Source organism: Anabrus simplex, chromosome 1, assembly GCF_040414725.1.
Source record: "Anabrus simplex isolate iqAnaSimp1 chromosome 1, ASM4041472v1, whole genome shotgun sequence".
In the NCBI taxonomy this organism is placed as follows: Eukaryota; Metazoa; Arthropoda; class Insecta; order Orthoptera; family Tettigoniidae; genus Anabrus; species Anabrus simplex.
Window position 1 is genome coordinate 827449768 of NC_090265.1, and position 17345 is coordinate 827467112.

Sequence of the window (17345 nt, forward strand, 5' to 3'; positions counted from 1 at the left end):
AAACTGAGGATTGCATTTTCTGGACACACATACCGTTTGCCAAATTTTAGACTCCTAGAACAGTCTTTTGATTTCTTTTGGAATACTAAAACAAAAAATACTTGGTTTAAAGAAATACAAATGGATTTGGATGAATTGAAAATTACTACAGAGCAGATTGAAAACAGAGAAGATTTTAAACAACAAATATACAAAACTATCACTTAAAACATCAAAACGTACGCAGTATGTTATATCAGCAGAAGAACAGGCTGCAAGATAGTCTAGAATGAAGAAGTTTTGGGAAGGGAAGAAATTATCAAGTGTTAAAAAATGAACTTATTTTTTGATGTACTTATTTTTGGAAGGTTTTATTGTATTAGGTTGATTTTGATACTCTAATGTGGGAATAAATAAATAAATAAATAAATAAATAAATAAATAAATAAAATCCAACAACAAAATATGACAGAGAGGTTGATAAATTCTTTTACAGTTAATGTAATGTGCTCCAAAACTATGGAAATTATTAAAAATATTCTGATCTTAATGGTGAAAAACACTTTTCTGATTCTCCTGATCATAAGACTTTTAGCAAATCGGCACTACAAGGTATCTGTAACTTAATATGTTCATTATGGTGTGTTTTATTACTCAATTAACAAGATTTCCTTTTCCTTTACACTTAATTTCGAACACTGATTTATAGAGAACAGAACTGTTAAGTAGTTTTACAGTAAAGCAAAGTAATAGCATTATTTCAGCAATGTGAGAGGGTCCCTCATATTATTATAAATATCATTTACCTTCTTCTTTCTTTTGAGTGCCATCAGCTGCTCATGAGTAGGAATACTTTCAGAAACCTTCTGGCGTGCACGTTTTGGAGCTCCTGCGTGCACTCCACTTTCCTCTAGCAACGTACCAGCCTTTGTCAATGCTCCATCTGAAAAGGAAATAGCCTGCTAACAGGGCACAGTTGCATCTGAAGATCTTTATCTACCTCTTTATTGTTTTAATACCTTCTTGTCGCTCGCTGAGAATACGACTGTGGCAATGGGCCTCGATGGAGTCGATTATAGTGAGGAGAGCATCCAGGGACAGCAGATGAGTGTTATATAAGCCAGATACTGGAAATGCATTCTGAAATATATTTTCAAATCAATATAAGAGAAATTAGCTGACAATGAACCGTATTTTTTTACGTTTAATTTTTACAAACACAAATAATCAACAGTATTATTTTAATAATATCTACATTAAATTCAAACTGTCCTGATATTATATCATTAAAAATGGGATTCTACACCACAGGGTAATGGTAAAGTAAGAAAAACACCTTGAAAGAAGCACACAATATTAGATCCATTTTTTCAAACATGTAAATAGGTACTAATCCAAAAATCACACATTAACACTTGGTATAAGACAGTCTACACTAAAGGATCATAGCAGTTCTCACACAATTCAATAATAGGTATGGTTCCCCGGCGTCCAGGGAGGCAGTATTCTATGATGAATGGTGTCATATGGTTACCATATATCATTCTGAGGTGCATTCCACCAGTGCACAAATTACTACATTACACAACTTGTTTTGCATTGCACCGACAGATAGGTCTTATGGCAATGACAGGAAGGGGCTAGGAGTAGGAAGTAAGCGACCGTGGCCTTAAGGTACAGCCCAAACGTTTTCCTGGTGTGAATATGGGAAACCACTCTTTAGGGCTGCCGAAGGTGGGGTTCAAACCCACTATCTGTCAATTTCAAGCTGATAGCTCTTCGTTGCACAAAGGACCACCTCTTGCAATATTAGAAGAGCCTGGAAATGAAGGTATTTTCATGCCTGATACAAGAGTACTGTTTATATGCAAAAACATTATAGTCAAGACCCATGATGAAGTTAATGAAGAGATATGCAAGCCCTGCCTGCTATACTTTAGCCAATACTACAACAGCCCATTAAACAAATGGAAAGTTCTCAGCTTGTTCCTCAGACGTGACATTACTAAGCCTACCAGATACTAATGGAACTAGGTCTCCCTGTCAAGGTCCTTCCAATTAAGTACTCAAGACCTTGTAGAAATGCCTCCCAATATATTTTTTAAAAAGATAAATAAGTCCTGACGGGACTTGGCCTACCAAGCAATTGCTTCTCAACCCAAAGGCCTGCAGATAAAGAGCTGACTCATCAGTGTGGCAAATCCTCTCAGCTGTTATTCTCGAGATTTTACATTGGAGCTACTATCTTAGCGCGTGAAAGCTCCTACATTATTCATTTTTTACAAGTTGCTTTATGTCGCACCGACAAAGATAGGTCTTATGGAGACGATGGGGCAGGAAAGGGCTAGGAGTGGGAAGGAAACAGCTGTGGCCTTAAGGTACAGCCCCAGCATTTGCCTGGTGTGAAAGTGGAAAACCAGGTTCAGGGCTGCCGACAGTGGGGTTCAAACCCACTATCTCCCAAATGAAAGCTCACAGCTGCGCACCACTAATTGCACAGCCAACTCGCTCTCTCAATTATTCACATGTAGGTTGTGTGGAATTTGAACCTAGCCAGGAATCGAATCCAGGGTCTCTGGGTGAGTGAGTTAACCCACTGCCATGCTATTATTTTCTTTGAAAAATGTACCTGGGAATGCGATTTAAAAAATAAATTAAGGATGCTAAAATGGTTACAAAAGCATACTGCATCAAACAAACAACATTTTGGATTGCAGTTTAACTTCCTACAATTAATTGGAGTATTTTAAGGTATGGTACACCTTGAAACATCCATCCACACAGAGGGCAACTTTGCATTTGTTGCACTTGAAGCAAGATTCCTTCCAGGTTCCACGCTCAAGACAGACTTTACATCTCCTTGATGGGGCTGATTTATTTGCTGTAGGAGCAATCTTCACAGGAAAATGACCCCAGTGACTTCCGTGTAGTGTCACTGGTGCGCTATCTGAGATGAACGTACTTTAGGTGCATAATCAGGAACGGAGACTTCTTCCAGAATTTGCTCTGCAATGTTGACTCGGAATGATGAGCAGCTCATTCTCTTTTTTCCTCGTGCTCAACATGTCATGTATGTAGTTAGAATTCTACAATGTCACATCCGGCAAGTAGAAGTACAATTTCTTGTACCCTTTTACATACTGGCCAAATTCCAGTTCCAGTTCTATTTGGTGAGGTTATGTACAGAGTTATTTTCATCCTTACTACCGTTTTCATGAGCGGAGTCACAATTCTCAGAAGCACTATCACTGCTAAAACTACTATCAGATAATTCTGAGTTATCTTTATCACCTCTATCACGAAAAAACTGCAGAATTCTTACCTGTTCCTCCTCACGATGTTTACACATCTTGCTGTGTAGTATTCATTTCTTGAACAAGATGACCAATTTTACAAGAAAAATATACATTGAAGAAATGGCCTTTGGATAATAACATTGGCATGTAAACATGCTAGCACTATCTAGGAACGTAATTCTCAAGTACATCACAATTGAAAGGACGCAATGGTCAGACAGACGTATTCCTGACTTGAGTATACGATGACGGTTGTACCCGTCATTGCATGTTAATGAATGCGGAACTCTTGATGGTTGTACCCGTGACTGTAGCGGAATGGGTTAACAAAGCTTCCTCTTTCCAGATACAAGTGTAAAAGTCTCTCGCATTCACACAATTAAAGGGCTGATTCTTATAACATGGTCATATTATTCCAACTTCACATATTTGAGCAGTCAACGAAGGTTGGCCATTTAAAATTGAGAACATATGGATCAGAATTTAACACAGCTAAAACAGCATTCAATACAGGTTGTGTGTTATTTAAGAAGAATGAGTGAATATAAATTTCACACCTAATACAATCATACTATAATCTATTAGTTTCATGGTCTGTATTGATAGTTCAAGTATGAAGGATGAGTTCTCCACCTAATCAATACTTTATTTTACATAGTGTCAATTATTTACATAAAAGCAGTACCAGTTTCGACCCGTATATAGGTCATCTTCAGCTGCTAGAGAACTTACTTAATAGCGACTGTACAGAATAAACACTACCAAAATTAAAACTAAACAAGAATGCCATTAAATAAACATGATACCATTATTCTAAAATTACTTAATGTTAACATATACACATATGGTATAGTTTTGGGGTTAAGGGTGTTATTTTCAAATATTACATATATTGAGGCTGGAATTGGATACAGTTCTTAGAGTTGATCAAGAATCACTGGTATTCAGATGTCAGGTTATCTGTGTTAAAGCCACTATTATGTCCAATGGTTTATGAGATCTTTGAAGTGCATTGCTGTGCCAAAAATATTCGGGGGTGTCGTGTTCCTTAGAATAAGAGGTTCAGGGACCAGTTCACGGACACATAGCTTATACCCAGTATATATCACTGCTGAAAAATATGTTAGTGAGTGCCACTATTCTAAAAAATACTTAAAATATATGCATATGGTACAGTTACGGGGTTGAAGGGTTTTACACTGGCCCCATGATTACCACATATTACAAAAGTTCCGTTTGCTGAGGTTGAAATTCGATATAATTCTTAGGGTTTATGGAGAATCATTGACATACTGGTGTCAGGCTCAGATATCCAATGTTAAATGCCAGTACCATGTTCAACGGTTATTCAAGGTGCATTGTTGGACTGCGCTTGGCTGGACTGTGACAGGTAGACTGAAGGAAGGGGAGAGTGACATTCTAGCTCTATATACAATCTCACTGTACATTCAATCTGCCTCGATAGCTGACTTATGGAACTTGGATACCATAGGCATATCTGATCCAGTGGAGAAAAAAAAAAAAAAAAAACGAGAGAAGAAATGGAAGAAGCCGCACGTAACTACTTTCAAAATACAGTAAAAGTTAATGGTGATGGCCGATATGAAGTTGCGTTACCATGGCTGGAGAGCCGACAGTATCTACGGAACAAGGAGATAGTGGAAAAGAGATTGATCTCTGTTTCAAACAGGCTGATCAAGAAAGGAAAGTTTGAGGAATATGGAAAGGTGTTTCAGGAATGGATAAATGAGGACATCATTGAAGTTCCAGAGGAAGAAAAAAAAGATTGATATTATTTATCACACCGAGGAATATTTAAAGACAACTCTACCACTAAGGTGAGACCAGTTTTTGATGGTTCCTGCAAGTCAAAGGATACGCCTTCATTGAGTGCCTCGAGAAAGGACCTAATTTGCTACTACAAATCCCCACATTTCTTTTGATGTTTCGGAAGAATAGGACAGAGGTGATTTCGAATATTAGAAAGGCTTTTCTTCAGATATCTATCAAAGAAACTGACCATGATTGGTTACGCTTCTTATGGTGGAAGGATTCAGAGAGAAGAGAAAGGCATTTAGTCACTGCCGAGTAGTACATGGACTGTACTGCAGCCCATTTCTGCTGGAAGCAGTGTTAGATCTACACCTGAAACATAGTACAGACTACCGAGAGACAGCTGAAAAGTCGAGAAACTCCTTTTATGTTGATAACTGTATCGCATCTGTGGACAATGAGGAAGAATTATGCATGTTTATGGAAGAATCTACTGCCTTGCTGGGCAGAGCACGATTCGATCTTTGTAACTGGGAGTACACATGGTTAAATTATTCTCAAAGAGATTCATCCGCTTCTGAGGTAACTTCAGTGTTAGGTCTTCCGACGGAATAAAGTGAGAGATGTTCTTTCTTGTGAACAAACCGACATATCGAAGACTGGGTAGAAGAAATGTAGTGGCTGCTTCCAGAGCATCTTTGACCCTATAGGCTACATGCATATAGCACTGTGCTGCTGTAGGTGGATACTACGAGAACTACTTAGAGGTATCTTCATCAACAGCTCACCATAAGAAGCCAGTATGTGTGCGACGATTAAATGCATTTATTCAATTATTTTACGGTGTTGTCTTAAGATGATTATTTTTTAATGTCGCAACATTCTGACAGAATGATCTGTTTGTAAGATACTGTAATAAAGAGCTTTCCTTCACGACCTCACCAATTGGTTTTTTTCTTTTTTTGGTGGTTGTTTTATGTCGCACCGACACAGATAGGTCTTACGGCGACTATGGGACAGGAAAGGGCTAGGAGTGGGAAGGAAGCGGCTGTGGCCTTAATTAAGGTACAGCCCCAGCATTTGCCTGGTGTGAAAATGGGAAACCACGGAAAACCATTTTCAGGGCTGCCGACAGTGGGGTTCGAACCTACTATCTCCCGAATACTGGATACTGGCCGCACTTAAGCGACTGCAGCTATCGAGCTCGGTGCCAATTGGATTTGAAAAGACGGTGGATTGTAGCAGTAAATCGCAAGAAGAGATTCAGGATTTGTACATTTATTTAATACATAACACTTTACAAAATGTAAACGTTAACAATTAAAAACAAATTATTATTATAGCAGTGTTAAATTTCAAAGTAAGCTACAATAGGCCATTTTTTTAAAGCACACACATCACAAGAGATACAATGTATTCTAGTAACATAGTCTTAATGATAGCAATAATAATAATAATAATAATAGACTATTCCAGGCGTCGCGTGTTTACATTTGTACATTTCTTTTTAACATACATATGAAACTTACCACCTAAACAAATTGAGATTTACGCCTAATAATGCCTAGATGATACTTAATAACCCCCACAAATTTCATTATCTTAAATCTGATGTATGCGATTTTATAAACTTTTAAATGTAGCGATCAGTGTTTACATGCGACGGACTTTAAACTTCGCATAACTTTACGTTTTTTTTCTAAATTCTGCGAATTGTGGTAACTTTTATTAGTAATGTTAATATATTGCTTACAAGAAGGGCAAATGTACATTTTGTGAAAAAAACCACATGTGTAAGTTGTGTAATGTCTGCGTAATATATTTAAAAGCGATCGTCGTGTGTTTACTTGACAGCGTCGCGGTATTACACGCGCGAATCTGCGCTATGGCGACATGGCATGAGGGGCTAATAAATCCGCATCAAATACGATAACTGAATGATAAAACGTATATTTAATATCGCAGCAAGTAATAATAGAGAAGGGGCGAGATGGCACAGCGGTCAAACTGCTTGCGACCATCAAGACGGACTGGGTTTGAGTCCCAATTAATGCATCTGTGATTTTCGACGTGAAAGTCACGTGCAATGGTTTGGATTTCACGTAAAATATGAGGTTCCATCGCTTATGATAGTGTGATTATCGGTTACGTAAAACTACAAGCTTCCTCCCAATAATAATAATAATAATAATAATAATAATAAGACATATAACTACATATACTGGTATGGACATGTGGCCTAAGTAAAGTGTTTTTATGAATTGTCACGCATTTATTTAACACTAGTAACAGTGAATGTAAAATGAACTAAAATATTTAAAAATATCTGGACATTCAACGCTTACCAGTACGTAGCCTACAGTTTGAATGAAAGCTTGATCAGAAAAAAATATAAAATGAAAAAACAATTCATGTTCATTCTGCTTCTGGTGTAGACTCCTCAAAATACCATTTCCCACGAGTAAAACGAGGCACCGGTAATTTTCTTTCGATTTCACTTTAAAAGCACTCGTCTTTCGTCAGTGGTTCACAAAACAGTTTAGCTTCGTTGTGGCACTTGCAAAAATTGGTTACAAAATAAACACCATCACTTTCAGCTATGGTACAAACATAATACTTGGAATGTTTCTTTCCGCTTTATTTTCCAAGGACGAAGTCTCCCACTTCAAAAGTCGTATCACGGGGTGTATTTTTGTCATCTGCTTCGATCTTGTAGTCTGGATGTAGAGTGTGTGTGGTAGTTGTTTTTGAATAATATTTTCTTGTCTGAACTATGTATTTTTTTAACACCATCAACACCACCTTTCCCGTGACCAGATGCAAAAAAAAAAAAATCCAAGTTACATTAATTCCAAAAGTTTTCTTAAAAAACGTTAGGTTTGCGAACATGAACCTTTGCTTGAACTGGCTCGCCACCCCAAAACACACTTGCGATTTCTGGTCGTTTTTCCTTGATGTCTTAATACTCTGCCTAAAAATTAGTGTGTGGCATATTTGTCATGCTCCACATGGTCAGACATAATCGCATAGGAAGCGTGATTTCCTCCTGCAAACACGCAACAGGAGTAAATATCGCAATTTGTCGGCAATGCCAATAACCCTGAATTTCATCTTGTGGAAGAATAGTGAAATTCTCCGCGAATTCCACTTGCAAAACCATTGAATTTTCAGTCGTTTGTTTTTTCTGTACATCGAACATTTTGCTTTGCATTCTTTTAATAAATGTGTGTTTCATAAACAAGGGGCACGATTTTACTAGTTTATAAAAACACTCTTAAACTGTGCCAGTTTCTTGAATTCGGAATACATGATTTTCATCATCACTTTGCCACTGGTACCACTCAATTTCATCTCCAGCATTCCTGCACACATGGCTCCATGCGACGGGGAACTCCCCGGCCATGCGCTCGCGAGAACGTCGTAAACACGCGACGTATTTTACTATCAGCTTCGTATGAATCCATTTGAAATTTTAAACGACTGATATAGCAGTTTGAAAGGGTGTACAGTATTGGCTTTGCATACAAAATTTTATTTAAATTGAGCCACGCACTTTTCGTCTACAGAAACTTTTATACCTTTTTCGTCGCGTGTTTACACAGCCTGCAGCAATAAATTCGTTGCCTTATTATACCTTATATAAACTGTTAATAACCTAAATAAGTACTTTACTATGAAGAGAAAGAACATTAGAATTAACATTTACCATAATTATTTTGATACCTTTTCATCATAATAAACAGTAATTCCTAAAATATTGAGAAATATCAAATGAATTTAAACTGCACATAAAGGTTCAATTAACCACACAATTAAAAATTGAAAGACATCAATAAATGAATACATATCATAAAATTAATAAAATATAATGCTTTATCATAAAAACCAATTGTTGAGTTTTATTTTAAACTTCTTTCCTTCTTGGGTTGACAATTCTCTGGAATCAGATGATGATGATGATAATAATAATAATAATAATAATAATAATAATAATAATAATAATAATAATAATAATACGACTGAAGAAGTTTGATGTTAACACCAACGTCTACAAGACCATGCAGAAGACAGTCGTCATTGCCACGACTGGAATTGTACACAAATGTATGGGTTCAAATTATATGTAACAATGTAGTGTAAAATTTTATTGTTCTTTGATTTCCTAAAATCTGTACAATTCCTTAAATATCGTTACCACAAAAGTGTGCAAAATAAATAAATAAATAAATAAATAAATAAATAAATAAATAAATAAATAAATAAATAAATAATAATAATAATATTAATAATAATAATAACAACAACAACAACAACATACCGTATTGTACTACAGACCACAATGTAATATACTGTTTTGCCACAACCTCACAAAATGGATTTAAAAAGGCAGTAGACAAATATAATTAAAGAAATAGGCCTCCATTACACAGTATCAATAGTTCGCAGATATTCCGCATTTTACATACGTAAAGTTCTGTCCTCGCCCCGAGGTGCTGCAACTCTTTTCAAGCAACCCCTAATGAACATGAGCTGCATGTACCTTCATGTCAATCCTAAATTTCTCTCTGTATCGGGAATCAAGCCCAGGCCCCCGACGAAGGAAATTAGTGGCGCTAACCGTTATAGGGGGGTCGTGATCATATTATAAATACAGAACAATCATTTATTGGCAACGTTAAAATATTCTGATATTTTCTCCTTCCGCAACATTTTTGACAGTGTACATTCGGTTTCAAGATCTGGAATTTCAGTTGGTCCAACATCAAACCTGTGCCTTTTTATCAGGAAAAGGTCCTCTAAGCTCTTCTCCTTGTTTTATTTCTCTTTCCCCGCTTTTGAAGTGTGAGGTCGAGACCATTCACAGGGTTGATCAGTACACAAAGTGACATGTTCTGAGTAAACTGTATAAATAACAGCAGAAACATTCTTTTACCAAAGCCTCCCAAGCAACATTAACCTATGCTAACATGATAACGTATTAGAATTAGAACAAATATATTTTTCTGAAGACAGCATTGTTGAATGTGTACATGAACAATAATCTTTTTATCACCACAAATAATATATAAATTACTATGTTGCCTCTATTATGAAATGGTAGTGTATCTAGTGAACCAACGTTTTTCTCTTATCATATTTGCAGTTATTCGCTTGTTGCTATTTCCTGCGAACAGTTTTTCTTTAAAATTTAATACATGACCACTTTCTGGAAGTTCAGAATACTCTGGCTACTTGTTGCATAAAACACTCTGAAATCCCGCTGTTATTTAGTCGGCCGTGGCAGCACGCCGTCAGACATATGTACGAGGTGATCGCATTAACTTAGTGTTCGCCACTCGCAGTGCAGCGGTGCATTTTTCTCATCAGCGCAAGGAGCCTATAGGTTTCACCTGTCCTGTCTCTAGTACCCAAGTTGCTGTTATAGGAAAGTTGGTGGAAGAAAATGGGCTGGGATGAAGAAATGGAGGGCGAAATGAGGAAAAAGTTTGAAAATTGGCTTTAAAAATTGAACGTATTGTCTGATATTAAAATTCCTAGACAAATAGCACCTTGTGAAACACAGGAATTTTGGAGCCTTCACACATTTTGCGATGCAAGCGATGTAGCATATGCCACAGTTGTATTTCTTTGACCACAAGATGGTCAAAACCCAAATATAACACTTATACAGGTGAAATCTCATGTAGCACCTCTGAAGAAAACTACTATTTCTCAGTTGGAACTCTTAGCTTGTTCAACTGGAGCTCGTCTTGCTTCCTCCATAAAGGCAAGTTTAGGAATTGGAGATCTTCCCACTTATTATTGGATGGATTCGACAACAGCGCTCTGCTGGATCAAGAGGAAAGAAGTCTGGGGAACTTCCGTGACCAACCGGGCAAACAGTTGTTGAGCCCTGATAGTTGGGAAGATGTGCGTGGAGTGAATAATTGACCTACCTTCCAGGGGCTACTCCGCTACCAAACTCCTGATGTCGAAATGGTGGGAGGGCCCTCAGTGGCTGAGATGCCCCAGTTCTGAGTGGCTTGTTGACGATGTCATGCCTGATGAAGAGGCCAATGAAGAGAAAAGGAAAGGACTTTCTACTGTTTTAGTTTCTGCTAAACCGGAAGAAAAATAATATCTTCAATATTTTTTGAAGTATACGAAAGTTGTCAGGATGACAGCTTGGATTTTGTGATTCATCCACAACACGGCAGGAAAGAGAGGATGACACACTTCAAAGGAACTTGAAGTGGAAGAATTGCAAATAGCTGAAAGGAGGCTATGGAAGATTGTGAGGCAAGAGATGCTTGGAGAAAAGGAGCAGTCGTCCCTCAAATGTCTTAATATGTTTGAAGATGAAAGTGGGTTACTTCAAGTCAGGAGGTTAATAAGGAGAAAAGATGAAGAATTATTCCTAACTCCCATTCTGATACCTGCAAATCATAAGCTAGTTCACATGATGATCATGGAGAAACATCTTGAATTGTCTCATGCTGGAGTACAAGTTCTGCTCTCTACTTTGCGAGAGCGGTTTTGGATCGTCAATGGTAGAAGAACCATAAGAAAGGTGATTTCTGGCTGTGTCAAGTGTAGAAGATACCAAGTGAAGAGAATTACTACAGAGGTTGCACCTTTGCCAGAGGATCGAATTAAAGATGCTTCTGTTTTTGAGATTTTAGGGGTGGATTTGGCTGGCCCATTACATCTCCAAGGGGGTGAAAAGGCGTGGATAGTGATATTCACGTGTGCTGTATTCAGAGCTGTACACTTTGAGCACATCAGGACTTTGTCTACTCCAGGGTTCCTTCAAGCATTACGAAGATTTCTTGCTCAGAGAGGGAGACCAAATGTTATTTACAGTGATAATGGAAGGAATTTTGTGGAAGCTGAAAATTCATTCTGTGATCTTGACTGGACAAAAGTGAGTGTAGAGGCTAGTTGTCTGAGAATTGCTTGGAAATTCAATCCCCCCACTGCTGCATGGTGGGGAAGCTTTTGGGAATGTATTGTTCAGATGTTAAAGAAGTTGTTGAGACGAGTGTTATGTCGTTCCTCTTTAGATTACGAGAAACTTTTGACCATAGTGGTGAACAATGAAGCAGTTATTAATTCCCGACTGTTGACTTATTTATTTGAAGATGGTGATGATTTACTAGCGTTGACTCCAGCGATGTTTTTTCAGGATATTCCTAGGGTAGGAGTGCCCAATATTGATCACATTGATCAGATAAGCCATGGGAAGAGATTCAGATATATGCAGCATCTGAGGACAGAATTATGCAAAAGGTTCAGGATAGAGTACTTAGGGCAACTTAAACCGGGGAAAAGGTCAGGCGAACTCACATTGAGAATTAAAGGTGGGGGAAGTAGTGATCCTTGAAAGTGACAGAGCACGGAGAATGGACTGGCCTTTTTGAAGAGTGGTTGCTGTATATCCCGGGAAAGACAATGTCGTCAGGGTGGTCAAGGTGAAGATCGCTGGTGGTGTGTTGGACCAGCCTGTACAGAACATCTATCCACTGGAAGCAACGCCAATTACTGAGTGGCAGAATGAAGAAGAGGTCCAGGAGAAGAGCCCTGTTGTGCCTGACTCTAGCAGAACTGTTCCACGAGTGGTTAATATAAGATGTGGGAGGAAGATACGAATTCCCTCTCGCCTCAATTTGTAGATTTTTTCTTTGCTTTTGTCTTCTTTTTGGTTGTGAATTTAGTGGTTTTAATCATAATATGATTAAAAGGTGGGAGGATGTTATGAAAATTTGGTTATGTTTATTTGCTGTTGGCCTCAAAAATGGTGGACACCAGCAGGATATCAATGTTTTACTTGGACTCTGTGGTGTGTGATGCCTGATGGGACAGTGGAGACAAAAGAGTGATGTATAATGGAAGTAAATTTGTGGTTAATACTAGTTCAGTGAATTAGTCCCTTAACAAAATAGCCCCATTACCTTTGGTTGATTTGAGCTTCCACAGTCTTGTTTATTGTTTTCGTTTTTTTGTTATCTTTCTGCCTGTGTATGTGTTGTGCTTTTCCCGCTATTTTATTCTTCGGTGCTCATCATGCCCAGATCTGCCATGGGCATGTGAGAAGAATAACATGGGGCTGGTCGAACACAATAACATATTGTATTCATAGTAGGAAACTACAGGTTCACATAGTGTAGGGGTCCACAAGCTACTGTAGATTTTCTGCCTGAAGACGGCAAATGAAACATTTTAGCATGGTGTTAAAGCTGTGTTTGGTTGCCCCAATATGAAAGCCTAACTGTAAAAACACGGAATATGGTACACACCTGCAGAATCATTATTTTATTATTTTCATTTATTCATTCATTAAATAGGGTGTCTTAACAAGAGTTAAAATTTTCTTCAATTTGTTTTGGGATGGTTTCCATCAAATATGACTGAATTTGCTTCACTTTCCCTTTTTCTTCATGTTTCTAGCATGAACTTCATACAATAACTGTACGGAAAAAGGCAACAACAAATTCAGGAGTTTGAAAGAGGATTATCTACTTGCAATACCATTGGTTAGAGAAACACAACAAAACCACGTACGGAAAGTTATGACCAAGCGATTTGGCAGTATGGTGCAGTCTGCATATCTGTTAGCTTGTATTCAGGAGATTGTGGGTTCAAACTCAACCACCAACAGCCTTCAAGATGGGTTTCCATGGTTACACATTTTCACACCAGGTATATACTGGGACTGTATCTTAAGCAAGACAACGTCTGCTTCCTTCCTAGTCCTAGAACTTTCCTACCCCAACATAGCCTAAAATCTATGCCAGTTAGTGTGACGTTAAACAAAGAGGGGGGAAAAATAATCAGGAATTGACTATAACCATTTACTTATACACATTTAAAAAGCCTTGCATATCTTTCTAAGAAATGTTAGAATACTTTACAAGCACTATAAATATTTAAATCTCACCTTTGATAATAATTTTGTCAAATCCTCAAACAAATTTGGGCAATATAAATCACAATCGTAGTTCAGGTACAGTTCAGTCACTAACCCAGGAATCCTCCATAATTGTACCACAGACTCTGTTAAAAGAGAGAAGTACTGTAATGAGTAAAGCTATTATGTAAAACAATGAATCATAAAATTTAAACTTTATTACATTCAATTTTCAACTTACCCAAAGCTATTTCCTTCTGCTCGTAAGTAATCTTTGGCGAGTCAGAGATTACAATATCAATTAATTTTGTTAGGTAAGTTTCTTGTTGAAACTTAAGATGAGTGCGCAGAGATTCGAAGAGCAGGAAACATACTTGTAGGTCAGCAGCAAAGATTGAAAGTCTCTCCGAACTCAGCAACTGTAAATACAGTGAAATATAAGCCATTAATTAAATATTAAGGTGAAAAATAAGGAACACTATTATGAAGCCACACTACAGGTTCCCCTGTAACTTAACACTTATTTAAAAAGAATTCCCAAATAAAATTTTTCTGTACTTTTAAAATTACTCGCAAAATAGCTGAACTATAACATAGGAATCAAACTCAATATTTTGTCGATAACAGACAGCAAATTCAATACATTCAACTCTTGATTATTGTGTTTATGAACTTCCGGTTCCAATCAGACTTTCGTGAGTAGCTTTCTTCACTCCTGCATATGGTTGTAATGCAAGTTAACTAATCTAAAAACATCAAGGTTGAAGAAATAAGTAGAAGTGATAATGAGAAGAAGGAATAGGGCAACAACAAAGATCTGATATTTTCTGTAGGGATGATCATGGAGAACTGGGAAAAGAAAAAGATATTATCTTCATTTTCCTAGATCTTGGGAAGGCTTACAACAGTATACAGAGACAAAAAATCTGGGAATGCCTTGAGAATAGATCTACACCATGTGCTTTAATTAATAAAGTCAAAATACTGTATGAACATTGCCAGAGTTGTGTTCAAATAGGGGATGGATATCGGAGTGGTTTGAGACTAGGCAGGGTGTACAATAATGCAATGTACGACCACCACTTTTATTCATGAAATAATGAAAAGAGTTAAGAGACTAAACAACAACTCTTGAATTTAGAGCTCTTGCCTTTGCAGATGATGATGTGATATGGGATGATAGTGAGGCCAAAATACAACAGAAGCTGAATGAATAGAATGCTATAAAGCAACTTGGTCTCAAGATAAGCAAGTCCAAAACGGCAGTGATGCCTATTAGTCGACAGAATGTACAGTATGTACTAACATCACTCTAGATGGATCAAAGTTGGAACAAGTACATAAGTTGTTATCTTAGCAATGTAGTAACAACAGAAAATTAAGGGACGTGTCATATATATAGTCTACAGAATTTACAGAAAATCAATAATATATGAGAAAATATTTATTCTCTTGCTCCTGGATGAGCAGACTCCAAATATGAAGTTTGGTAGTAATGCATTCAACCATTTCCCCATGATGATGGGACAGACATGAAAACTAAAAACCATTGATACGGTCTTGAATTGACCTAGAAAGGCTAAATATGTCACAAAATTGCAAAATAAACAAAGTGCTCTCCCTAAAATTTTATTTACACAGATTTGAATTATCTCCAATGTATTATATACGTAGGCCATCCAATAAATAAGTTTCCCTATTTTTTTTCTCTGCAAACCACGTTTTAAAATTAAGTTGGTACTGTAGGAACTTTTATTGGGGTATATTGGCTGCGCTTAACCTTCAACAGCAAGTACTTGCTCCGCGTTCGCCAGTTTGATGCCAGCTGCCATGGAGCTACCACTTGAAAGCGTGTCCGCCTGTGAACTCCGTGCTGTTACTCGCGTTTTCACAGTGAAAAATGAAACGGCTATCAATATTTATCGCCATTTAGTGTGTGTTTATGGTGAAGGATGCATTAGCATCCAAATGGTTCGCCGCTGGCGTTCATGGTTCCTGGAAGGACGGCAAAATGTGCACGATGAAGAGCGCAGCGGCAGGCCCGTTACCACTACAGGCAATGCAGCCACTGTCGCAGTTCGGAATGTGGTGGTTAAAGATCAACACGTCAACATTGATGAGATCATGAATAGACTGCTTCCTGGTATGGAAACTGGACGCTCCTTTATTGCGATGATCCTGTCAGATGTCTTGCAGTATCGAAAAGTCTGTGCATGATGGGTCCCACATTTGCTTACTGATGCTCAAAAGCAACAACGGATCGAGGCGGCCCGAGCTTTCCTGCAAATGGTTCAAAGAAAGGGGGATCAACAGTTTTCCCACATTGCCACTGGAGATGATAACTGGTTGCATCACTCAACTCCAGAAACAAAACGATAAAGCATGATAGGGAAGAAACCTGGCGAACATGCACCAAAAAAGGCCAAGACCTCAGCCTCTGTGGGCAAAGTTATGGCTATTGTCTTTTGGGACTGTAATGGTGTTCTACTGGTTGACTACCTGCCCCAATGCACTATGGTCACAGCTGAGAGGTACTCCACAGTCCTTACAGAGCTCAGTGCTGCAATCAAATAAAAACGTCCTGCTCTTCTGTCTCAGAAAGTGTTGCTCTTTCATGGTGCAGTGCCTTGCTGGACTCCACTTTTGGTCTGGAACCAGGATGAATGTCTGTCACCCAATCGCACACAGCTGGTACAGTTCTCATACAGCATCTGAACTTCCCTCATCAGTCCTACTGGTACATTCCTTTTTCTCAGGAATAACAGTGTATATTTTTATTTGTTGTTAACAATGCATTTCTTTTACGGGTATGTTGTAGTGTAATATTTGTACTGAAATTGTGGGTTTGACAAAATGAAAAGCTTTTGAGTTACATTTATTTGGAAAAAATTATTTCACTGTCCAAACTTACCGCTACACATGGGGTGAGTCAAGACTAATTTTTGATATTTTTAAAACCACTAAGCTATTAAATATTTCCCCTTTTTGAAAATATTCAGCATCAGCAGACACATCTAGATATATTTCAAACCCATTTACCATTAGGAATTTCAGTTATTTTTGGCAATATATTAAAATTGTAACTGTACTTGATCCCACTTGACAGTACGTTTCTTTTGTGGTTCTAATTATTTCATAAAAAACAGATGTGTGCCAGTTCAATTGTGAAAACAGTTGAAATATTACCATGTCTTCGTAGTCAGTCAAAGACCTAATGGCTTTGTGGAAACCTGTATGCACTTCTGAACATAAAAGGCAAAAAGATACCGTCTTCTTTGATAACAAAGAAAAACTGTGAAATATGTAAAAGGCACCGATTTTCTTGGCTTAGAATGTGCCATGATGACTTTCCAACTGGAATGGCACCACTGCCTGCCACTGAACTTATTCCTGTTTACAAAATGAAAGTG

General features: G+C 37.7%; 1 protein-coding gene across 1 annotated transcript in view; it reads right to left on the bottom strand.

Annotated features, from left to right (window-relative positions):
• Positions 1 to 17345, bottom strand: part of garz (Sec7 domain-containing protein garz) — a 332880-nt gene that overhangs the window by 238832 nt on the left and 76703 nt on the right. Inside the window, exons 10-13 of the mRNA XM_067136362.2 lie at positions 14177 to 14354; positions 13966 to 14081; positions 999 to 1119; positions 786 to 922 (exon numbers count right to left, since the gene is read on the bottom strand). Coding sequence (XP_066992463.2) covers positions 786 to 922; positions 999 to 1119; positions 13966 to 14081; positions 14177 to 14354 — 552 coding nt within the window. The remainder of the gene's footprint in view (positions 1 to 785; positions 923 to 998; positions 1120 to 13965; positions 14082 to 14176; positions 14355 to 17345) is intronic.